At 36.2% G+C, this 26,972-nt stretch overlaps 1 protein-coding gene across 6 annotated transcripts in view; it reads right to left on the reverse strand.

Annotated features, from left to right (window-relative positions):
• Positions 1 to 532: 532 nt before the first annotated feature.
• The window catches only part of CBLB (Cbl proto-oncogene B), a 213,759-nt gene continuing 187,319 nt past the window's right edge, over positions 533 to 26,972 (reverse strand). For all 6 annotated transcript variants that reach the window (XM_053565169.1, XM_053565173.1, XM_053565172.1 and 3 more), the window contains 2 exons: positions 19,757 to 19,876; positions 533 to 4,274 (listed from right to left, as the gene is read on the reverse strand). In XM_053565169.1, coding sequence (XP_053421144.1) covers positions 4,012 to 4,274; positions 19,757 to 19,876 — 383 coding nt within the window. In that variant the 3' untranslated portion in view covers positions 533 to 4,011. The remainder of the gene's footprint in view (positions 4,275 to 19,756; positions 19,877 to 26,972) is intronic.

Genomic DNA, 26,972 nt, shown 5'->3' on the forward strand with positions numbered 1-26,972 from the left:
TTGGAATTTCTTGCTTTCGTGCATCTCCACTCCCTTCCAGGGAATAATAATTATTACTATGCATGGGACTTTTGTATGTACTAGTTAATTTCATAACATTTTGCTATGATTCTTGATATAAAAGCTATTAATATTTTTATCTTCTCTGTTCTCCCCCCACTACTTACCAGTAACATAAATGATTAGAAAAATTGAAAGTTGAAAGAACGGATGCTAATGTTTCAGGAACTATCATCTATAGAGTCTGTCATCTCGAAGACCTATAGCCTTGCCTGGGTATGGTATTTCTTACTTGGAACCTCAAAATAACTTACAGTTCTGTGAAATGGATGCAGTATATTAGACTATCTTAAAAAGCTACAGTTGTGGTATTTAATAACTAAATTACCTAGGATGGGCATCTTTCACCACGTTGTTCAATTGGCTCTTAAATCAAATGTATTTTTCTTAATATGAGGAAAAAATTACCACATAGAAATGCTCTGAAAGAAGTTTTTCGTGTTCACTTGAAAAATACAGTACCAACTCTGCATTTTGTTAACATTCATTTTATAAAATACCTTAGAACAACAGATAAAGTACTTGAGGCTACATAATAACCAGAATTGAAAAAGAATGAATAAAATATAAATTAATTGAACACATAACTATTTTGCCACATTACACAAGTTTAAAAAAGGCATTTTATAAAAACAATAAAATAGTAATGGGGGGGGGAACCTTTACTCTATTGCTGTCATTTTCTGGAAAATTTCCCCAGAGTCATCAGAATTCCAGGTTAACTGGCAGTACGTGTTGTTATTTAAAGCATACTCTAATTTGTTTCCAAACATGTTAGCTGAAAAGGGAAAATTTTAACCAGGTTAGATAATTCAGTGCAAATTAAAGCTTCAAGTTGAAAATATGAAGGAAAAATAATGTTCAAACTGTAGGAAATGCTTCTGGAACAGAAAAATGAAAAATTCACATTATGAAGAAATCTTTGCAAGTGTTGTTGGTGTATGAAATGCTACGTTAACAAATGGAGCCCACTGAAGTTGCATTCAGGGCTCTATCATCGATACTATTTGCAACGTAGACAAGGGGAGATGAACAGGGAAGAGCTGAAGGTCATATTAGTGGAAGTTCAAGTTAAATATAAACTGCTCTGATTCAATGCTAGAAAATTTGGCTAGGATTTACCACATATTAAGGGAAAACATGTTGGATATGCATTTACTGGAATATCATGGATAAGCCCTTCTACATCCAGAACATGTTTGGGTGGAGAGAGGAGGGTTAATATTGGCCATGATAGTTTTAATTTTAGTAGTTATATATGAAATACTGTCTTAAAAAGTAATTGCATTAACAAATCTTGAGAAATGGAAGGAATGTCTAACTTTTTGGATCACAGTGAAATAGTCTGGATCATTTCCAAACACTAAGTGACTAAAGTAGTCACATTTGTAATGGAAAAATATGTTGGTTTAATTATTATTTCCTCAAAAAATTATTTTTCAGTTTGATTTCCTAGGCAATAGGTAGCAATGGGTCTATCATGACAGTGTTTCAAAGTTTCCCTCTAACTATACTATTCGGTAATAATTTTGGATTCATTCTTTTTAATGAAAAAACTAATGGCTGCTATTGAGAACAAGATCCAGAGAAACTGTGGTAAAGATCAGTACATTTTTTGTGCAAAAAAACCCCATTTTTCCCCCCAAATTTCAGGCCCAAATTTACTGGATCATAACTAGTCTTTCCTTTTTTTAAATTCTCACTGGAAATTTTCACATATCATTTGATAACTAAATGAGAATGTACTGTATTTTCTAACGGTCTATTTTACATCAGTCTCTATTAAGAATGTTGTAGCAACATTATCACAATTGAGCAGCAACTTTTTGGCTTTTAGACTGCACCTGTGATCAGCAAGTCAACAAAAGGCCAAAATGTATGGTGCTATTCCAATATGACATCCGAAATTGTTAAATCAAGTGAAAACTCATGATGACACAACATGGAGTTCATAAAGCGATGGAAAATTAACCCATGGAATTTTTAAACATGTAAAAAACTGCACTCACGTATCTATTCATAAGACGAACATCTAAGGCAAATTAAAAATTCCCCTCCATGAACCTAACCAGCTCAGAATCACCTGAAAAAATTCATGCAAAAGCACAAACCATCCAAGACCTGTGACGCCTCAGGTATCAACTCCTACCATGAAAGCCAGACTGTCACACAAGGGCATGTGTCACTTTGCAAAGGAATGAATTAATTTCCCTCCCAGGGTCAGCTTGGTTGGCTACAGAAGTCCTGCAGCACATTAATTTCCATCGTATCTGTCAGATGTTTGTTCCCGTCCTTTTGAGTCCTGAAGACAGGTCCACTGTCGGATGCATCCTTTTATGTCACACTTGGTGTGAAGTTTAAAAAGGAGTGGTAGAAACACACACACCAAGCTGCAGTTAGTCCGTATTTAGAAAACCTTTTGTGGGTTTGAGCATTTACAGAGATGGATTTATCTCAATTCTCCACTAACTTCTCATTAGGAATTTAAAAATGCAAACTGCTAAAAAATTCTGAAGCTCTGGTGAAAACCTTCTAGGCTTTGTCCATCAGAGAAACATTTGCCATCAAAACTGCAGACATAGAAAAACAAAACATTATGTTGGAATCAGCGTGTGAAAATTTGTGCTTTAAAAACACAGTGCCTGACAGTGCCAACCGCATCACAGATGCTCAATAAATACTCACAGATTAGAAGTAATAATATAGTTTCTGAAGAGCCATTTTGCAAAAAAAGGCAAAACTATATTAATGTCTTTCACCTGATTTGATGGAGCAATGTGGGCAATGAGAGAATCCATAAATTCAATTTGAACACTGATTGGAGAGAGAAAATTACTAACGATTTTGCAAACATGGCCACAGTAGCGTTCGTACTTAACAGTGCATCAAAGATTCCACGTTTCTACTGCAGTATGAACTGGTTTGCACAGCTTGTAGGAAACAGAGGGTAATCACTCAAATAGCAAAGGAACTCTAATTCCAATTCATGTGATGTGCGTAATTTTACCTGAAAGTTAGTAACGTATTTTAGAGGGATGACCCCACTTAGCATGCCTCAAAGTAATGCAAGCATAAATATTAGGGGCAGTCTGTCTGGTGCAAGTGCAATTTTCACATCTGCAATAGTTGCTTCCTAATATTTTAGACTTTCAGAGTCACAACAAGCCTGGTGGGAGAGAGATGAGAATACAGAAAATTAGAAGTCACAAAACTTAAACTAAGAGGGAAGTTCCTCTGTATTATGCAAAAACCCCTTATAAAAGGCAGTTTATTGACAAACAAATACTTTATACATTCAGGTTTTTCCCATCTCTCAAGAATGATGGTTTGCCATGAAAAAACTCAGTAGTGAAAGAACACATGCTTTTTTTTTTTTTTTGCACTAGTTTGATACATTGAAAATCGGAACCTTTAAAGCATCTTGTAATTGGGAGAAATGGAATTGGACCTGGGCAGGGGGCATGGAAGGTAGAATCAAAATGAGTAAGTAATGCAGCTTTGATGTGGACAGCAAGAGAGTTGGTGGGAAATGTCACAGCAGACCTGACCACGCTACGAAGTCCAACAGGAATACAGTACAGATATATATATATATATTATATAAAAAGAAAAAAACTAAACTAAAAACAAACTGCAACTTTGCCAACTTGTAAACAAGGAAAAGCATTTCACAGATTCAAAGTTCAAGGGAAGTAAACGTCTTTAAATTATTTTTGTCAGTTCAACCCTGATTTAAAAGTATGGCTAGCAAACACAAGGAAGCCACAGCCGTCGACATCCTGAGCGAGCAGCGGTCTCCTTCTGAAAAGCTGCTTTCCCCAAGCCTCTCGCATCAAGATGCCGCAGGAGGAAGCGACACCTTCTCTATGGAACTCCATCTCAAATCTCTCATTTCCACGCTCCTGGAAAAAGTGTCGATCGCTTCCCACTGGGCGTTTACAGTTCTGGTTGCTATAGATTTAGACGCGGGGAAACAGGAGGAGGGGGGAAGGCAAATTCTCGGAGGATGCTCCGGGCCACCTCGACATTATTCTGGGCTATCTCTAAGGCTCTCTTCACCTCTTCAAAGGCATAACCCTCTCCCATGAGTTTTGCAATTTTTGCATCTACGTTTTCCAATGCTGCCTCAGGCCCATGGGGTTTTCTATGGTGAATTTCTGGTGCAGTCCTCCGGGGTCGTGGTTTAGGGGGTCGGGCTGGTGCTTGTGAACCATCTGTGTAGATTTTGAAAGAGAGATATCATGTGAACGATGAGATATAAATGACATTATAACACAAGGGTGTTATTTAATTTTTTATTTTTTTGTATTATCTCATTATTTTCTATTAAAATTGCATTTCTCATCATCTTTACAAATAGACCGCCCTGCATTTTTCCTTCCATTATGGAACAGGTAGTATTATCCTCATTTTGAATATTACAAATTGAGACAGATTGTGTTGACTGTGTTGGGAATTCTACTGAGAAATTGCATTTAATTCCCAATTCCACAGTCTTATTCTTTAAGCCGTATACAGTAAAAAAATATACAGGAAGAAAAACACCAAAACAACTATCTAAGAAAGGAAGGCGTTGACTTTGCTTAGCAACACAGTTCATCCTCTTCTACACACAGGCTTTGCCTGAGCGTCCTTCAGAGGAACAGTTCTGGCAAGTTTCTACCAGAGCAAAGTATCTTTACAAGCTCATAGAGGCTTCTATCCCACCCATGTTAGAATAGGACTATGCTAAAAAAGGATAAAAATGTAATAATCTGCACCTTACTGATACCAAGAGGAAAATAAAAAAGAAAACAGTGGATATTTTGACTCTACTACTAGTTAGCAGGTTGAATAGAAGCAAACTTGATACTCTGGCTCAATACTTTACCCAGATGCAAATGTAGGAAATTTTGCTTGATACTAAGCAAACCTTACAAGAAACACTGGGAGTGAAGAATTGGTTTCTAACTTAGTCTTCTAATGATAACAATTCATCAAATTTAAAACAATAACATTGGTGCCTGTGAATGGACAGTAATGTTAAGAGAATAGAAAATTAAGTATAAGCCCTCATCTCACCAGGGTGTCCAGGGCACGCACTGGCTAACTAGACAGGGTACTTTCTTCATGGGTTGCCACATCTACCTCTCTGTCTCTCTCTCTCTTTCTCATTCTTCAAATCCACTTTTGTATATCTATTTCTAGAAGTATTATTTATCTTTCCTAAGAAATAGGAGAAGCAATGTGCACACATGTAATGTAATACCTATATACTGAGGAGACAATTAGAAAGAAAGGACGATAGGGTGGCGCCTGTGGCTCAGTCGGTAGGGCGCCGGCCCCATATACCGAGGGTGGCAGGTTCAAACCCGGCCCCGGCTGAACTGCAAACCAAAAAATAGCCGGGCGTTGTGGCGGACGCCTGTAGTCCCAGCTACTCGGGAGGCTGAGGCAAGAGAATCGCTTAAGCCCAGGAGTTGGAGGTTGCTGTGAGCTGTGTGAGGCCACGGCACTCTATCGAGGGCCATAAAGTGAGACTCTGTCTCTACAAAAAAAAATTAAAAAAAAAAAAAAAAAAAAGAAAGAAAGAAAGGACGATAAATTGACTTTTGTAATGATAACTGCTATACTCAAACACTACAGAACAGCAATCATAAATTAACATGAACACCAGAGAAGTATGAAAGAGGGAAAAACAAAATTTGTTGTGAGGGCCTGATCCTGCATGAGCATTTACGCAAAATATTAAAAAGCAAGATCTGTTACAACCTGAACTAACAGTAGAAACTGATAGAAAGCGGGAGGAGGAAGTCATTTCCACGCTGACCATTACAGAACAAATTGCTTATAACTGATTCCTCTTTCTTTCTGTCTTTTCCCAAAGCTCAGGGGCGTCACTTCCTTCACTTGTTCTTTTCACAATATCTAAAAGTAGGACACACCAGGTTTTCATTTTCATTCCCTTTTCAGCACATTAGAAAGTGCAGGGCATTGAAGGAATCCATGGCACTGAGGGTGGAACCAGCCTTTATAGTTTTGGCACTGGGGTGACCACAGACTTTATCAACCTGGTAGGAATTTTTGTACTTAGTAAACATCTTCCTTAAAAACAGTTATTTTGGAAGAAGATATGTTTGTTCTAGTGCTGCTGTCCATGCTCATGGTATTTTTTTTTGCGGGGGGAGGGGGGAGAATGACATTTTTATTTTCACTAACTTCTAACTCAAATTTAGTCTTTCCTTCAAATATGAACACAAGCAACAATCCACAGTAGTGTCAGACACGTTATGGCCAAAAGAAATCACGATCATATTCTGTTGTGTGGGTATCCCAGGTGTGTGCTCTCACCTCCATTTCCAAATTTAGGTGGCTATCAGATCTGCCCTGAGGGCTGCTATTTCACACGGTAACAAAGGCCGCACATCCCCAAGTCTCCATAATGGCCACTTATGGCCACCCTGTATATATATTTGATGATTAGATTTCAATATAATTGGTTTGCTTTGTAATCCTATGTATTATTATTATTTTTTAATTTTCAAAGGGTAATCATTCTTTGTTTTCTTTCCTTTTTGTTTTTTGTTTTTTTATTGTTGGGGATTCATTGAGGGTACAATAAGCCAGGTTACACTGTTAGGTAAAGTCCCTCTTGCAATCTGCAACAGTTATCAAAATTAAGTGTAGGAACATGTGAGACTATAGGTTAAGGTCATGCATACACCCAGGTACCAATTTTACTCAAGAATGTGAGGACATTAAAATTTTTACCACACTTAATCTTAGCCAAAGGGCCAAGAAGCAATGATATTAGTATTTTTAAGTATTGAAATGAATACAGATACACAAAGGAGTGAAATGTAAAGTTTGCATGAAATTTTGAGATAGAACAGATCTTAAATCAATTTCCGGCATGTGGACTAGCTAACCCACCAGTCCCAGTGTTGTTTAGGATTAACCTTCTTCAGGAAAGATTTGAGAAGTACGTTTCAGGAGTAACTCCTGATTTAATGTTCATTTTCTAAGCATATAAAAGAAAAGCAAATCCTGGATGGCACAAGAGTTCGTTGGATAAAACTTTGGTTGGAATAGTCCCTAGAGTGACTACTTTATGTTAGACATTCTAGTCAGGGGCAATATTGCACTCCGTGGGGCAAAGGGGGACTGATTATTGTGTGGTGAAAAATAATCATCTTAGATGCTATTAATACAATGGTTCGTGGCCCTCCTATGAGAAATAGTACATAGAGATATAAAACATATCTGCAGTATTAAACTTTCGTTGCTACAGGGAACAGGAAGCAAACAAGAAAAAAACAAATGTCCAAAAATGCCCTTTAGCAGACTATAAGTAAAAACAACAACAACAACAACAAAAAACAATTGAGACACACTGTTGGGTGTCTACATAACCTACATCTATAGGAGCTGATAGTATAGAAATACCACCAACTTCTCTCATGTTACTTCCCTCAGCACCTAAAGTTCGGGAGAGAGGTTGTCTTTATTTTGGAGGGACAAAATGCTGTTATATTGATGAATACACTTCTCCATTTTCTATTTGTTATATTAAGTTATGTTAGCAACAATTATCACACCAATCTTCTTGCACATAAAGTTTCTGTTAGATTTCAAATACTAAACTAGTGTTTGACAGCAAGCACATAAATATGAAGGACTATCATATGATACTTTGAAATGACATTAAAAAATATTGTACTAAGATACTTATTACACTACACTAAATGCAACTGAAACCGAATTGACATACATGATATGACCTTAACCATGTGAAAATGTGCACAGACAAAAAATTAGAAGGAAGTATTCAAATCTTGTTCCTTATCGATGATACAGTTCTAAGTGATTTCTTTTTCAGGCTAACTCTGTAGTTCCATTATATTTTCCAATGCACACGTACTACTTTCATAATCAGAAAAGTTGCCATAACCACTACCAACATATAGCCTCAGATCCCCTCTGCTGGTTTTATAGACCTCAGTTGCTCAAGAATCCAAGATTCAGAACCAGAGTTTGATTTTGCTAACGTGAAAAGTATGTGAAGCATGCGAGGAGTGGCTTGCCTAGCGTCGCATAAGAAATGATAAGAATTCCAGTTTTGAAATCTCTAGTATAATCTTACTATTTCTATTACCTCTGTTCCTTTGTCATTATGACTATTCTTTCACCATTATCTTGATTTTATCATCAAGCATCTCCAAACACAGTTTAGCAATCATCGCAATATGCACGTGTGATTTTTTTTCTACCTTAATTTTGGCTTGGCTACTGAGGATATAATAACATAAACTTTATTAACAAATAAAAAAAAATATGTGCATAGCTTACTGAGAAAGAATTGATTTAAATCCTACCAGATTGATCTTTACTAGGTGTGTCACCTTGGGTAAACAGCTAAATCGCTATGTCTTACTTTCTTCTACAAATTGACATTAATAGTACCTATTTCAGAGTGGCTGCAGGGAATAAAATTATATCTCTACCTATATTACATAGTAAGGAAACATTGTTTTATATTATACATATATTACATAACAATATAGTTATAAAAATTCAATATATAGATATAATTAGAAATATGCAACATAAAATATACATTATATGTTTTATGCATGTTAACTATTAAATATAATTCTATATAATATGTAGCATATATTACCTATTTATAAAAAACACATATATCAACATCTATATGTAAAATACTTAGCACAAAATCTAGCCTATGTTAAGTATTTAACAAATTTAAATAATTGTAATTACATAAAAATAATATTGTTCATAAATTTTGTGAGAAATAATGTCTAATGTTTACTAAACTAGTGGTAATTGTTAGGGTATATATCAACTCTTAAAACTACTGATTTTCTCAACTATAACATCAACTGAAAATTAGAAGAAAAATGTGAATTTAACTGATAAACGAATAGAAATTTCAAACATGTTATTATTGTAACTGTTATTCTACTATAAATTGGATTAATCCTGGAATTCACTTACACCATATGATTGAATTATTGCTGCTATAAAAATATTACCTACTTATAGAAGGACATGATTTAATAGGCTACATTACAAATAAGTAAACAGTCTTTACATACACCATGTTTTTAAATACATCCACCAACAGGCTTTTAAAAAACTTTAGTATTAAAAGAAAAAAGATCCCAGTTTTTGTGGCTTTAAAATGGAAGGTTTATGTAAGCACCACTGCAGGTAGTTAAAGTATAGTAAAACTCAATAACACTGCAATGTCCTTTGTTGAAACACAAAACAAAATCTTAAAAATACATAATTTGCGATAGAATTCTAACCATCTGTAAAGCAAAGCCATAATTTCCAATTGAGATCTCTATGGGGATTACTATAGAACAACTGGTCCTTATATAAAATCCATTCAGCATTCCACCAATTTTCCTTTAAGTTAGTAAAGGAAAAGTAGTGCAGGAATGAATTCTTTTCATAATGAGATTGCCTTTATTTTGCCCGCATATTTGGCAACAATGTCTTTCACGAGCTATAATCACATTTAACGTAAGTTGTTCTAAAATTTCAGCATTGTTTTCAAGTGTTACCTTAAACTGCCTTCTAAATACTAAGAATATGGAAAGTCTTAAGAGCTAATCTTCACTTCATCAGCACAACCATTACAGAGTGTTCAAGAATGGTATTTAAACCACAGCATAATGTTTCTTACAAGGGAACAGCAAAGTGGAAAATATGTAAAAACTCACACGTAGCTAGTAGAGACCTGAGCTCCATGCAAGTAATATACCCATGTAAAGAAATAAGCAGATTATTAGCAAAAATGTTTGCCCCATAGATAGATATATGTGAATTTAATGCAGGCTAATAAAAATCCTCTCATTTTTGACTATACATTTTATGACATATTCATCTGATTAAGTATCACTTGTTACATTTAAAAAACTTTAAGAAAATTATAAAATATTCTCTTTGAGAGGAATAGAATGTTTGGAAGGCTCTTTGCATATACCAACATACACGTACATGCAGACGCCCTTTTCGTATAAGAGGACAAGGAAGGTATTTTCAAATCGATGAAACTGTATTTATGAATTCTTTAGAAATACTCTTTTCACAGAAAGCTTCTCCATAAATAAGTCACTATCAATTATTATTATTATTTTTGATTTTCACATATACATGTGTTCATTAGTCTTCCACTTTTTGCCTTCACAAAATTAAAAAGGCTTAAAATTTAACAACAATAACAATGTTTATGATAGGAACCAGAAACATGAACCTCGCAAAGAATGAACGAAGACAAATACATTCAGGAAAGAAATCAGACGACTGCTGCAATGAAGTATTAAGCAATAATAATAATAATAGTAATGCAAAGAAAGTAACATTTACATTGTCAAATAAGACTATGTCTATTATAGAATGCTTTGACTCTGAGATTCAGTATGGAGTCATCAATTGACTATTTATTATTTTTTTCCCCAAAGTATCAAAGAATAGACAACTAGTATTTATAAACAGAGATAAAAGATAATTTCAAAAAATAGATCACTATCAATTATTTAGATGGCCATAAAGGATAATAAAAATTGAATTTATAAAATGAAGCAATCATACCAGAATCCTCATGCAGTCATCTTTAAAAGGCTTTAATAAAAACAGATTTGTTAGTGCAAAATGAGGGCTATTGGAATCCTAAAGGCACAAGAGCATCCTGTCTCCAGTTTTGATGGAAAGATATGCAAGGCAAGTCCACTGTCGGCTGGTATGAAATAAACCAGCGGACAGCCTGACAGCCCTGGGAGCTGCATCTGAACAAACATCCATTCAAAGAAAGGACCTTCTGTGGTTTGTGTTTTTAAAGAGAGTTCAAGGAGTAGGCTGAAATATTTGATGTTACAGCAAGTTGCAGCCCTCAGAGTAATAATGTGGACTATTTTATCACTGAGGTAAAAGCCAGTTCAGGTGTCCAATAAATGGCTATTTGGGGATATTTCAGCAAGGTTTGTGACTCTAAGTTCTTCCTGACATTTCTAGTGTAATGCTAATCAGAATTCATACCAGTTGAAATCATTTATGTGAAGGATGTTCCTCTGGACTCTACAACACCCACATAATAGGAAGCAAACTGGAAGGAAGCTGTGACAACAGTGGATTTTGGCGACAATTCTTCCCATAACTTTGGTATGTTTCTTTTAATCCAGAGTTGATAGTACTGGATATATTATTTTAAATTAATCATGTACTTTTTTCAAAGTTCTATTTTAATGCTATGTCCTTAATTTGCTTCCTTATTATAGAGGTTGTCAAACTATTGTCTCTCTTGATTTTCATGTTTTGCTACCAAATTCTTTGACTGTAACTATAGGATGTATTTAAAACCTTACAATGACTAGCAGCAAACTAAAAAAAGAACACAGACCAAAATTTGAAAAGGTTAAGAGTTTCTAAACTGTGCTTTCCTGAGTTACATGTAAATGTTAAAAATCACAAAACCATAGAACTATATAACTTCCATATTTCTCATACTTAAAGTACCATGTTGATAATTCTCAAAACAGAGAGAGGCGGAGCAAGATGGCAGCCGAGTAACAGCTTCCTTGCATCTGGGCACCATGAGTCTGGGGAGATAGGACTCCAGGCATCTCTGGCTGGTGGGAACTGCCTATCATCACTCCTATGAAGATACAAGGAGTCAGCGAGAGACTTCTGAACCCCAAGAGGAGGACTAAAACAGTGGAAAACCGGCAAGTGGTCACGTGTGTTCAATCCGTCTAAACCCGCCCACAACTGTAAGTTCAGTAGCAGCGAGACTGCAAACCAGAAAGGCCTTGCCTGTGAACTGTTTTGATGTCCTTGGACTTGGCACTGAGTTGAACTGCCTTGGGGAAGGCCTGAGCGGGAGTGCGGAGAACTTTGGCCATTGTCTAGGGCCCCAGTCTGAGCCGCTGAGCCAGACGGAGCTAATAGTGTTTGGCGGTGGGTCACACGGATCCATTGTCAGTGATCTGCCCCGGCAAGCTCCGCCCTCAGGGTCGCAGAGCTAGAAACGGGTGGGAGCTGGTAACCCAGCAACCAAGTAGCCTAAGGGTGGGGTCTGAGCCGCCTTGCAGCCCTGACCCTCGGGGGCAGAGTGAGACCTGTTTCGGCACACTGAGTAAGTGGATAGCCACTTCAGCAGCGATTCCAGTGAGAAAGCTGGGAAAGCTTCTGCTCAGCAAGTTTACAAGTTCAAAGTGCCTTTTAAGTAGGCTGAAGAGAGATTTAGGGTGTCTACCTGCTGGGGTTTGAGAAATCAGCAGCCTCCAGTCGTATCAGAACTGTGACTAACATCTCATACCCCAGAAGACCACGTGTTGCCCAGACAATATTCAATAACATATACAAACTGCTCTGATTTTGGCGGTGTATTTTTTTCTTCCTTTTTTTTTTTTGGTTTGGTTGTTTTTTTTTGTTTGTTTATTTTGACGTTGCTGATGTTCTTTTCTTTTTTTAATTTCAATCTTTTCCACACAGATCCCTTTTTCTTTCTCAATTTTCCTAGTTTAATTATAATTTCCCATTGCTGCCTTTCTAAATAACTTCAACTTCATTTTTGCTAGTGTTTCTACCGATATAATTTGGTTTTTCACCCAATTTTATCCCCGTAAAGTTTTCTGTTTGCTTCTTTTGGTTTGATTTATAGCATTTTTGTCTTTCCTCTCTACTTGGTGGAGGTGGGGTACTGTGTCAGATCAGGTTAGCAAAGAGCTGCTGACCTCAAGGGAACCACGCAACTTGGGCACCCCCAGAAGGTGGGGTTTTTTAAGGTTGTGTCAAAGTACCCCACTGTACACCTATATTGCCCTGTCTCCCTCTTTCTGTGCCTCTCTTCTTTTTGTCAATATTCCTTATACCCACCCCCTCTCCTTTCTCTATCTTTCTTTTTTTCTTATCACTCGGTCCTCCTTTCTTTCATCCCCTTTTTTTGCTCTTCAACCTTCTCACCCTTCTGGTCCTGTAACCCTTACTCCACAGGCACAAGAACTTAAAGAGCAAGAGGAAGTGAAAGGAAAATTAGGGCAAGGAAACAGATAAAAGAAATCACTTATGAGGAAGAATCAGCAGAAAACTCCAGGCAACATGAAGAACCAGTCTAGAACAACCCCACCAAGGGACCATGAGGTAGCTACTGCAGATGATTCCACCAGTATAGAAATGTTAGGAATGACAGAAAGGGAATTTAGAATACACATGTTGAAAACAATGAAAGAAATGATGGAAACAATGAAGGAAATTGCTAATAAAGTGGAAAATAACCAAAAGGAAATCCAAAAACAGAATCAAATAAGAGATGAACGATATGAAGAATATAAAAAGGATATAGCAGACCTGAAGGAACTGAAACAGTCAATTAGGGAACTTAAAGATACAATGGAAAGTATCAGCAACAGGTTAGACCATGCAGAAGAAAGAATTTCAGAGGTAGAAGACAAAGTTCTTGAGATAACTCAGACAGTAAAAGAGGCAGAAAAGAAGAGAGAGAAAGCAGAACGTTCACTGTCAGAATTATGGGACTTTATGAAGCGTTCCAACATACGAGTTATAGGAATTCCAGAAGGGGAAGAAGAATGCCCCAGAGGAATGGAAGCCATACTAGAGAATATTATAAAAGAAAATTTCCCAAACATCACCAAAGAGTCTAACACACTGCTTTCAGAGGGATATCGGACCCCAGGTCGCCTCAACTCTAACCGAGCTTCTCAAAGACACATTGTGATGAACCTGTCCAAAGTCAAGACAAAAGAAAAGATTCTGCAAGCTGCCAGGAGTAAGCGCCAGTTGACCTACAGGGGCAAATCCATCAGAGTTACCGCAGACTTCTCTAATGAAACTTTCCAAGCAAGACGACAATGGTCATCTACCTTTAATCTACTTAAACAGAACAATTTTCAGCCCAGAATTCTGTACCCTGCTAAGCTAAACTTCAAAATTGACGGAGAAATCAAATCATTTACGGACATACAAACATTGAGGAAATTCGCCACAACAAGACCAGCTCTACAGAAAATACTTCAACCTGTTCTGCACACTGACCACCACAATGGATCAGCAGCAAAGTAAGAACTCAGAAATCAAAGGACAAAACCTAACCTCCACACTGATGCAAAAGATAAAACTAAGCAATGGACTCTCACCAAATAAGACAAATAGAATACTACCACACTTATCAATTATCTCAATAAATGTTAATGGCTTGAATTCCCCACTGAAGAGACATAGATTGGCTGACTGGATTAAAAAACACAAGCCATCCATTTGCTGTCTGCAAGAAACACACCTGGCTTCAAAAGACAAATTAAAGCTCCGAGTCAAGGGTTGGAAGACAATTTTTCAGGCAAATGGAATTCAGAAGAAAAGAGGAGTTGCAATCTTATTTTCAGATACATGTGGATTTAAAGCAACTAAAGTAAAAAAAGACAAAGATGGTCACTTTATATTGGTCAAGGGAAAATTACAACAAGAAGACATTTCCATTCTAAATATTTATGCACCCAATTTAAATGCTCCCAGATTCCTGAAGCACACCTTACTCAGTCTGAGCAATATGATATCTGATAATACCATCATAACAGGGGACTTTAACACACTTCTTACAGAGCTGGACAGATCCTCTAAACAGAAATTAAACAAAGATGTAAGAGATTTAAATGAGACCCTAGAACAACTATGCTTGATAGATGCATATAGAACACTCCACCCCAAAGATAAAGAATATACATTCTTCTCATCACCCCATGGAACATTCTCCAAAATTGATCATATCCTGGGACACAAAACAAATATCAACAGAATCAAAAGAATTGAAATTTTACCTTGTATCTTTTCAGACCATAAGGCACTAAAGGTGGAACTCAACTCTAACAAAAATGCTCAAGCCCACCCAAAGGCATGGAAATTAAACAATCTTCTGTTGAATAACAGATGGGTGAAGGAAGAAATAAAACAGGAAATCATTAACTTCCTTGAGCATAACAACAATGAAGACACAAGCTACCAAAACCTGTGGGATACTGCAAAAGCAGTTTTGAGAGGAAAATTCATCGCTTTAGATGCCTACATTCGAAAAACAGAAAGAGAGCACATCAACAATCTCACAAGAGATCTTATGGAATTGGAAAAAGAAGAACAATCTAAGCCTAAACTCAGTAGAAGAAAAGAAATATCCAAAATCAAATCAGAGATCAATGAAATTGAAAACAAAAGAATCATTCAGAAAATTAATGAAACAAGGAGTTGGTTTTTTGAAAAAATAAATAAAATAGATAAACCATTAGCCAGACTAACTAGAAATAGAAAAGTAAAATCTCTAATAACCTCAATCAGAAACGATAAAGGGGAAATAACAACTGATCCCACAGAGATACAAGAGATCATCTCTGAATACTACCAGAAACTCTATGCCCAGAAATTTGACAATGTGAAGGAAATGGATCAATATTTGGAATCACACCCTCTCCCTAGACTCAGCCAGGATGAAATAGACCTCCTGAACAGACCAATTTCAAGCACTGAGATCAAAGAAACAATAAAAAAGCTTCCAACTAAAAAATGCCCTGGTCCAGATGGCTTCACTCCAGAATTCTATCAAACCTTCAAGGAAGAGCTTATCCCTGTACTGCAGAAATTATTCCAAAAAACTGAGGAAGAAGGAATCTTCCCCAACACATTCTATGAAGCAAACATCACCCTGATACCAAAACCAGGAAAAGACCCAAACAAAAAGGAGAATTTCAGACCAATCTCACTCATGAACATAGACGCAAAAATTCTCAACAAAATCCTAGCCAATAGATTACAGCTTATCATCAAAAAAGTCATTCATCATGATCAAGTAGGCTTCATCCCAGGGATGCAAGGCTGGTTTAACATACGCAAGTCTATAAACGTTATCCACCATATTAACAGAGGCAAAAATAAAGATCACATGATCCTCTCAATAGATGCAGAAAAAGCATTTGATAAAATCCAGCATCCTTTTCTAATTAGAACTCTGAAGAGTATAGGCATAGGTGGCACATTTCTAAAACTGATTGAAGCTATCTATGACAAATCCACAGCTAATATTTTACTGAATGGACTAAAACTGAAAGCTTTTCCTCTTAGAACTGGAACCAGACAAGGTTGTCCTCTGTCACCTTTACTATTCAACGTAGTGCTGGAAGTTCTAGCCAATACAATTAGGCAAGACAAGGAAATAAAGGGAATCCAAATGGGAGCAGAGGAGGTCAAACTCTCCCTCTTTGCTGACGACATGATCTTATACTTAGAGAACCCCAAAGACTCAACCACAAGACTCCTAGAAGTCATCAAAAAATACAGTAATGTTTCAGGATATAAAATCAATGTCCACAAGTCAGTAGCCTTTGTATACACCAATAACAGTCAAGATGAGAAGCTAATTAAGGACACAACTCCCTTCACCATAGTTTCAAAGAAAATGAAATACCTAGGAATATACCTAACGAAGGAGGTGAAGGACCTCTATAAAGAAAACTATGAACTCCTCAGAAAGGAAATAGCAGAGGATATTAACAAATGGAAGAACATACCATGCTCATGGATGGGAAGAATCAACGTTGTTAAAATGTCTATACTTCCCAAAGCAATCTACCTATTCAATGCCATTCCTATCAAAGTACCTACATCGTACTTTCAAGATTTGGAAAAAATGATTCTGCATTTTGTATGGAACCGGAAAAAACCCCGTATAGCTAAGGCAGTTCTTAGTAACAAAAATAAAGCTGGGGGCATCAGCATACCAGATTTTAGTCTGTACTACAAAGCCATAGTGGTCAAGACAGCATGGTACTGGCACAAAAACAGAGACATAGACACTTGGAATCGAACTGAACACCAAGAAATGAAACTAACATCTTACAACCACCTAATCTTTGATAAACCAAACAAGAACTTACCTTGGGGGAAAGACTCCCTATTCAATAAATGGTGTTGGGAGAACTGGATGTCTACATGTAAAAGACTGAAACTGGACCCACACCTTTCCCCACTCACAAAAATTGATTCAAGATGGATAAAGGACTTAAATTTAAGGCATGAAACAATAAAAATCCTCCAAGAAAGCATAGGAAAAACACTGGAAGATATTGGCCTGGGGGAAGACTTCATGAAGAAGACTGCCATGGCAATTGCAACAACAACAAAAATAAACAAATGGGACTTCATTAAACTGAAAAGCTTCTGTACAGCTAAGGACACAATAACCAAAGCAAAGAGACAACCTACACAATGGGAAAGGATATTTGCATATTTTCAATCAGACAAAAGCTTGATAACCAGGATCTATAGAGAACTCAAATTAATCCACATGAAAAAAGCCAACAATCCCTTATATCAATGGGCAAGAGACATGAATAGAACTTTCTCTAAAGATGACAGACGAATGGCTAACAAACATATGAAAAAATGTTCATCATCTCTATATATTAGAGAAATGCAAATCAAAACAACCCTGAGATATCATCTAACCCCAGTGAGAATGGCCCACATCACAAAATCTCAAAACTGCAGATGCTGGCGTGGATGTGGAGAGAAGGGAACACTTTTACACTGCTGGTGGGACTGCAAACTAGTACAACCTTTCTGGAAGGAAGTATGGAGAAACCTCAAAGCACTCAACCTAGACCTCCCATTCGATCCTGCAATCCCATTACTGGGCATCTACCCAGAAGGAAAAAAATCCTTTTATCATAAGGACACTTGTACTAGACTGTTTATGGCAGCTCAATTTACCATTGCCAAAATGTGGAAACAGCCTAAATGCCCACCAACCCAGGAATGGATTAACAAGCTGTGGTATATGTATACCATGGAATACTATTCAGCTATTAAAAAAAATGGAGACTTTACATCCTTCGTATTAACCTGGATGGAAGTGGAAGACATTATTCTTAGTAAAGCATCACAAAAATGGAGAAGCATGAATCCTATGTACTCAATCTTGATATGAGGACAATTAATGACAATTAAGTTTATGGTGGGGGAAGCAAAAAGAGGGATGGAGGGAGGAGGGTGGGGCCTTGGTGTGTGTCACACTTTATGGGGGCAAGACATGATTGCAAGAGGGACTTTACCTAACAATTGCAATCAGTGTAACTGGCTTATTGTACCCTCAATGAATCCCCAACAATAAAAAAAAAAAAAAAAAAAAAAAGAATGGCAGGAAATTGAAAAATGTTGAAGTCAGGTAATAGGTCATGAGCATTCATTATAACATTCTCTGGACTTTTGTGTATGTTTGAAAATCTCTGTAATAAAAAGTTAAAGATAAAATAAAAAAAAGATAATTCTCAAAACACCCCTTAATTGTCTTTAAAAGTTATAGAATGTATGGCTATTACTATTAATTAAGTCTTATGTGCACTGAGGCTTGAGATAAAAAGCATAAAATAAAAATCTTCAAATAACACAAAAATCCATATAGAAAAAGCTTTTGTTTATAAATAAGACAAAAATATTGCTCATATCATATATACATTGGGATAAACAGAGGTATCAGCTGCTCCTCCTCCCTTCCTGCTACCCACATCTCTATCCACACACTCATTTATCTTTCTATGCATCCAATAAACATGTGCTGGGCACCCTCCTGGACACTTAGGATACAGCAATGGTACGGACTAAATGTTCCTGCCTGCCCCCTATTAAAACCGAGTCTCCACAGTAATGGTATTTGCAGGCCTCTGAGAGGTGATTAAGTCAAGTCCTCACTAAAGGGATCAGCACCTTATAAAAGATCCCAAAGCACTCCCTTGCCGTGTAAGGACACAGTGTGAAGGCAGCCATCAATGTGCCTGCCCGAAGAAGGGGCCTCAGCAGACACTGAATGCTGGCACCTTAATCTTGGACTTCTTAGCCTCCAGCTGTGAGAAATAAATGTTTGTTTTTAATCCATCCTATCGTATCCTGTTGTAGCAGCCTAAACTGAAAAAGATAAGTAGTGAACCAACACTCATCTTCAAAGTGTAAATACTCTACCAAAGGAAACAGACAGATAAGCAACCATCAAGAAAACAAACGACTAATACGTTTTGGGCAGTGACAGGTGCCATGAAGAAAAATAAAGCAAAAGAGGAAAGGAAGTGACTGCTGAAGATGGGGCCTCCTTTGAACAGTGGTCAGGGAAGGCTTCTTGAAAAATCCAAGGAGAGCAGAGGCAGCCTGTCCTTTTCAATGGTCATGAATGTGACTTCCTTACTAAACTGGTACATCCTTCTGCATGATGGCGGGCAGTGGAGCCCTGCACAGTAGCCCTGAATAAGCTGTGAAAATCACTAGTTTGGTGCAAGTATGAACCCTAATGAGATTTCTACTTAATGGAGAAGTAAGAGAAAATAGCATTTCAATGTACAAAGAGATTTCTCAAACTTGATATGGCAAAAGGAAAGCAAAAGAATGAATGAATTTTGCATCAAAAAAATGTGGCTTTACTAATTGATCAAAGATAATATTGATTTTTTTTCTTTTCCATGAGCCAGTATTACAGGCCTTTGTGTCCGAATATGACTTTATAAGCAAAATGCAAAGATGATAAAAATAACTGGAGCAGGTAATGATCACTGAATTATATAACGAGTCAGGAGGTGGTCTGACAAGTGAAAAGCACCGTACAACCACAGTGTGTTAGTATTACTATTATTAGCCAACTCACCTGAAGATGAAGGAAGCTGTTCATAGTCCTGGGATGTTCTGTTGGATTTGACATTTTCACCCGGTAATCTCCTAGCAGGAGGCAAAGGAACTTGGACACTTGCTGGATCAAAAAAGGGATCTTAAAAACAAAAAGGATTTTTGAATTAAAACGATGAACTACATCTTGGACTTTGAACTTGACCTTATAAATAACAAATAATGTACCCTCATACCAACCTAAAATAAAAAGGAGGGGAAAAAAGGATGATCTATGTGGATTGGCTGGAGAAAATAATTCTATAATTGTTTAATAAAGATTATAGCTTTAAAATATATGAAAACTAAATTCAGGATTTATAGTAACTGTTTTCTTTCTTTTTTTTTATTGTTGGGGATTCATTGAGGGTACAATAAGCCAGGTTACACTGATTGCATTTGTTAGGTGAAGTCCCTCTTGCAATCATGTCTTGCCCCCAGAAGGTGTGGCACACACCAAGGCCCCACCCCTGTTTTCTAATCACTGTATTTTCTAATTAATTCATTATTTGCTCAAATATGCTCTTCTCATTTATTTGTAGGTAATAATAACTGTTGACTTTTTACTTTTATTTTTCAGATCATTTATTTAGTAAGATTGCTAATGGTAAAAATAGCTTCTAGATTTTATTTTCTGTCCCAATCCATCCTGTACAATGAATAGAAACTGTTCTAAAGTAAAAGCAAAGAAAAGGGGGGGGGGCAGATTTTATCCATAAGAATATTATTAAATCACTTAATTTCTCTAAGTATTAGACAGACAAATCTGTAAAACAAACGTGAAATCTGGTATCTGAAGATTAAATAGTATAGGTTCTATCTTCCGCGCATGCAAGGTGCTTCTATTAATAGCACTATATTGAGCATTCTATGATAAAAGTAATTATTACCTGGCTCACTAAATAGTAAATTCAATTGTTAAAAAATTTTGCCATTACTAACATTAAGGTTCAAATAGACAGGAAAATACGATTTTTTTTATTACCTTAATAGTCAGAGAGGGGGCATTTAAATATAAATTGCTGAAAAAATTAAAAGTTATTTTGCTACTTGTAACTGGATCTAAAGAGAAAAAGATTTTTATCAGTGTGTGTAATACTGAATCACGAAGACTATAAACTCAACTGATGTAAAATGAGTGGTATACGGGTTGAAATTCTTAATAACTGATTCCTTTCCTAAGTAGATGAACCTTACTTCCACATCTTTGGTTCACTAATAACGTACACACCTATCACTTTCATCTCACACTCATGTTTTCTGCTCTTATTACCTTCTCTTATTTCTGAAGGTACCATCAAACTCTTCTGAGGGCAGAGATCCTGTCTCATTCATTATGCTTTAATTACGTCTCTTAACTCAAATACAGCACCTAACACACTACTTGGAAAATAGCTGCATTTGAAAAATACTTACTTATAACTACCAAAAATAAATCTACATAGATTCAAATTGTTCATAAATTCAAAATCAGTGACTCTTGAATTGTTAACACAATGCAAAAATTGTATATATTAAAGGTGATCTGATTTTATTTCATTGTTTGAACTTCCATTTGAGTTTGACATCAACAATACACAAGAGTTTAATTATTTAAGAAAAAATACATGTTTAAAAATTGTCTATTTTTATATTAATTTTTGACAAGATTTTGATAAGACAATTCAAAACCTTTAATTATTTACTTTTCCCCATTTATGGAGTACAATAATTATTTGCTGGGACTTTTGACTAAGGTAAGGCTCCATAACTTGCTTTCATAAATTTCAAGATTAAAATAATTCTTAAGATTTTTGAGCTCTCAGTGTTTGAAAAGTCAATGGTACAGACTCATTAATATTGCTGATATATTGCTGAAGGAATGAGGAGACAAATCACATTCCATGCATCAAATGTTGACCTTTTGGTTTGTTAGAGAAACCTAAGGAACCAATATTGTAACTTCCAAATTTTGCAATTTTCCAAAGATTCTGATTTCACTCTAGTTGATAAAACTTACTTTAGGTTTCTGTGCACTCCAAATGATCCCAATATAACATTCAGTGAAAGGAAAGATTTTCTTTTACAATGTATACACTTGTTTATTTCTTTGGGGAGTAAGTTATAGGTTTGTCAGAAATACACTATTTCTAATCATCCATTTATTTAAAGCTAAAAAGTAAATTCTGAATATATTTGAAAACCATAAATAGATGGATAAAATATCCCACTGAGTGCTGCATTAAAGTATTACACTCAGAAAGTCACTAGATATACCAACATATTACCCTAAATAGCAAAAATATCTATCTATAGTTCTATTCTGAATCACTATCATGTGCCATCTTGTTTCACGCTAATTTTGCTGTTGGTCAGGTATAGGGACTGGACTTTCTGTAGCAAGTCAAAAGGCTGGAGGTATCCATGCTTCAGAGGGAAGGACATACACATAGCACAATTACTATGCAGAATGCAATGATTACCAACCATCTCCTGATAAGAAAATTTTGAAAAGCAATAAAGCTTTTCTAAAATAAATTTTTCAAAACCTAATGAAAGCACAATTTTATATGCACATTTAGCATTAAAACATACGATTGAAATGAGCCAATATATCATTTATACAGTAATAAATGTTTGAGAAATTAAAGAATATACACACTGGGATTAATCTGTTCTAAAAAGTAAAGTACTGCCTCCTCTAATTTACAGTATGGTAATGTAAAATTGAAAATTTGATACTTATTTTAGAGGTTATAAAAACGAAGCATAGACTGGGAGGAAAGGGTCTACTGGCTAGAAAAGAAATGAAAATAGGTACATCAATCAAAATAATGCTGTATAAGAATATTTAACAGCATGACTAACGCTCAGACATATTAAGTGAGAAAGGTTATAAATAGCATATACGTGAAAGGAATTTTACACAAATAGGAATTTACATATTTGTAGACTAAAAAGAAAGGACACTTATCAATGGTTATCTTTTAGAGACAGTGCTATAGTATGTTTCTTCTTTTGTTTCCCACTATCTGAAATACTTCTATATTCTTTCTCAAGTGTAGAAAAAGGCAAATAAAATTAAACAATTAAAAAAGTGGCCCACTCCCTCTGAGAGCATACATGAACCACCTTGGAAATTGATCGTTTATCCCCTAAAATTTAAGACAGTACATCAATGCAACGTCTAATTGCTAGAAGGGGCCTGGAGTACCACGTAGGGGAAAGAAAGTTCTTCCCTATTTGCTGCTTACACTCTTTAACTTAAGTTCATAAAATCTTAAAGATACAGTGATCTGGTCACTGATTAAAATCTTCCAATGTTAAAGAAGCCTCTGTTCCTTGAGGTAGAATAAGGATTAATAATTTAGGGAACTTCTTCATAGTAGCATGAATGAAATTGTCATTTTCAATTTTTCTCACTCGTCTTCTACCTTTGAAGTGACTTGGAAGAAATAGAATCCTTCTTTCACAAATACTGTAATCAAAGGCACCTCGAATGTATGTTCAAGGTCTCCTCTCCAGGCTACACATCCTTGGTTTGTTTAATGCACTGCAGTAGATCTGGGGTGCTACAAATTTCCTTCTCCATACTGGCTGTACTTCTTTGATAATCCCTGAGCCCAGTGCTTCTCAAACTTAAACCTGTATCAAAATCACCAAGAAGGCTTGTGGTCACTGGGTGCTACTCCAGAGTTTCGGATTTAGTAAGTCCTGAATTTTCATTTTATTATTTTTTTGAGTTGTTTTTCTTTTTTCTTTCTTTTTTTTTATTAAATCATAGCTGAATTTTCATTTTAAAGCAAATCCCCAGGAGTTGCTGATCCTGCTAATCCAGAGACTATGGTTTGTTCTAGCCCTTTAATCCTTCAACACCTGAACACAGTGGTCTCAGTGAAGGCTGAGCACCCTGGAGGACTTCACTCCTTTTCTGTTTTGAATTCTGTGCAAGCCCCAACCAGCATGAGCTTCCTTGGTAGCCACACCATGACAAAGTGTTTCAGTCAACAAAACCCCTAAAACCTTTTTAGTTACTGGCTAATGATGCATACTTTCTTCATATTTTACTTATGCAATTACATTGCTGAATCCAAGAGTAAAACTTCCATTCATCTTTAATAAAGTTAATTTTGCTACCTTTCAGAGTTGAATTGTGACTTTAAGATTGGATAAGCACTTCAAAAGAGATTCCAGGTTAGAAAAAAAGTGAAGAAAAGGTGATGTCAGGGCTGCCAAAAATGCTGTTGAATTTTGTGCACTGAGCAAAGACACTCAGTTATGGCTACGAGCAGGACTTAAATACCGCCTTTGCTTTGTTCCTCCGGCATTAGTCTTGGCACGAAGTGAAGGGAGGGGTGCCTATTTCAATCTGCTAGAACAAAGGATGCACTTTTTTCTAATTTGGAGAAAAAAAGCACATATACGTTAGCAGTAGCCTTGCGTTTGGAGACAGAAAAGTAGAAAGCTTTTGTTGAAGACACCAGGTTTTGTTAAGATATGATTGGCCTGCTCAAAATAGATGGCTCCTGTACAGCAGTAGACATGACTACTTAGCCAAACAAAATCTTGCATGAAAGCCTATAATAGAAAGCAGATAAAAAGAAGAACCAGAGCTGTGCCCTTGCTTGGCTCACTCCCTTGATCCGACAGGAGTCCTGAGGCTGCTGTGCAGAAGCACAGAACACTGCTGTGTGGCTGTCGCTACCACAGAGAAGGCAGTGAGCTACAAGACTGCAAAGCTGAAAACAACTCAACTGTGCAGGACACTGATGCCAATAAAGAGAAATAGATTTGATCATGTATTTAAAACGAGAGGATATAACCTCCTTTTCTAACACACCTATTATTTGTCTTTAATTAGGTGTAATTATTTCCTCAAGGAAACTAAATGTCAATCATTTTTAGAAAAGATTTATCATTGCACTGGACCAAGATTTCACAGATTGAAGAGTGAAAAAGTAGCAGTGAAATGCTCCCAAAGTTTGTTTAAATTGAGCAGTCTCCTCTGTTTACCTTTTATGGCTCTAAAAGTACAAAATTAATCTTTAGCATTTATAACACATCCATCCATAAAGTTCTAAGGATGAAGAACCGCTGTCACACATCTTCCATTACATTTCTCTCCAGAGTAAAAAGTATTACACACTTCGCAAAATGATACTCAAATGCTTATTTATAAGCCAAAAGAAATTCTTTTTTTTTTTTTTGTGTAGAGACAGAGTCTCACTGTACCGCCCTCGGGTAGAGTGCCATGGCATCACACAGCTCACAGCAACCTCTGACTCCTGGGCTTACGCGAATCTCTTGCCTCAGCCTCCCGAGCAGCGGGGACTACACGCGCCCGCCACAACGCCCGGCTATTTTTTTGTTGCAGTTTGGCCGGGGCTGGGTTTGAACCCGCCACCCTCGGCATATGGGGCCGGTGCCCTACTCACTGAACCACAGGCGCCGCCCCAAAAGAAATTCTTATGCTCTATAGTATTATTATGATGTGATAACATACACTCTAGGTTAAGGGTAACTGTTGTTGAGTTCCCTGGCAGCCAAGCAAACGCAAAAACAAGCCAACCTATAAATGAAATAAAGTGGTTTACACAACTCTGATTATACCCAATAAAAGGGAGAATTTTCATTTTGAAGGAATAATTTCTTTGGCCAGTTAATCTTGAGAGATCTTTTGTAGAAAGATTTTTACACAAAGCACAATGAATAATATACTTATGATAAACAACTAAAAGATTTCATAATAAATTCTATTAAAAACAGGTAAAAGTATGTATTTGTGTAAGTGTTTTCTGCTAGCGCTTGGAAAATTTGACTTCATTTTATAAAAAACTTACAACATTGAGGCTTTATCTACTGGGGCTTAAGTCATATATATATATATGGTGGTGATAGGTACATTGTAGAAATCTGGCTAGAAACTACACACAAGTTTAAGTAACTAAGATTTAGAATGATTCATTTTTTAAAAATTCATGTTAATTGTAGTTCATGTATAAAACAAATAATTAAGCAAATGTAAATGAATAAAGTAGCAAAATGCAACTGCACTTACATGTAGCTACATGGATAAAGCTAAGTAGTTAGCCATTTTTCTGCTTGGGTCCTAAGGGGTTACGACACGTGCCCCTTGACTGTAAGCATCCAGGGAAGAGAAACTAACGGAGGGAAACAGTGGATGGCTCGACCAATATTTACTGATTAAAAAAGTAAACTGGAAATTATTCTTAAAAAATAAATAAACCACTTTCAGAAAGTAAATCTGTGTATTTCAAGTTATACGTCCATAACCATGTCGTATTAAATCTCCTCAAACTTTCAAAAGTTTCAAATCGAGTGAAAACAGAAACAAACTGATGAGCACTCAAGGTGACTAATCATTAATTGAGGCAAATAATAATGTTCAGATTTCTATGTGTTCACTGAGACATACAGGCGGCCAAATGACTGAGCACTTTTTAAGGCTTTCCCAATTTATCTCATATAGAAATGTAAAGAAACTATTTAAAAAATCTTTATCCTATCCTTTACCAAACCGAGTCCCAGTGGCAAATGATTCAGAGTATAGTATTACTATTCGGAACTGTAACTGTTAATATCAGCCAAGTGCACACAAATGAATTTGTTTTCTTTTTCTTGCTTTCTAACTATTAAGTTTATTAAATTTCTTCATTTTTATTTTTATTTCTCTCTTCTGATATTTAAAAGGATATTAGTATAAAAATTATTTTATATTAGTTTTTCCTTGAAGACCCATTTGTCAGCATATAGACATACTGAGGCATTAGAAATAAAAATAGTGACAGTAACATGCAGATATTTCAGAAAAATTTGTGTGATAACAATATAAATTGTCAAAAAATTCGTGTTTTGAATAAAATTGAGACACTAATGTGTCTGACAAAATATTTAACCCTCATTTTTAAGAAATGAGACATTGCCTTGGGAACAGTGGACAGAGAGTCTAAATTCTGACCCCGTACTATTTACCTAATCACTTAGCTTTTCGGGTTCTGTTCCTTTTGGAACAGAAGGGTGTTATGGGGACTGGCTGGTCTCTTCTACAGCATCATTTCTAAATTCTATGATTCCTTACTGCTGTCACTCTCTTTGAATTCCTTCTGAATTAAACCAGTAACTGACAAACAAACCCACCAACTGCTACTCTCACCACCCAGTGATTGTTCTGCTAGGAAGGAAGAAAGCTAATGAATAGC

This window comes from Nycticebus coucang, chromosome 16 (assembly GCF_027406575.1).
Source record: "Nycticebus coucang isolate mNycCou1 chromosome 16, mNycCou1.pri, whole genome shotgun sequence".
NCBI lineage: Eukaryota > Metazoa > Chordata > Mammalia > Primates > Lorisidae > Nycticebus > Nycticebus coucang.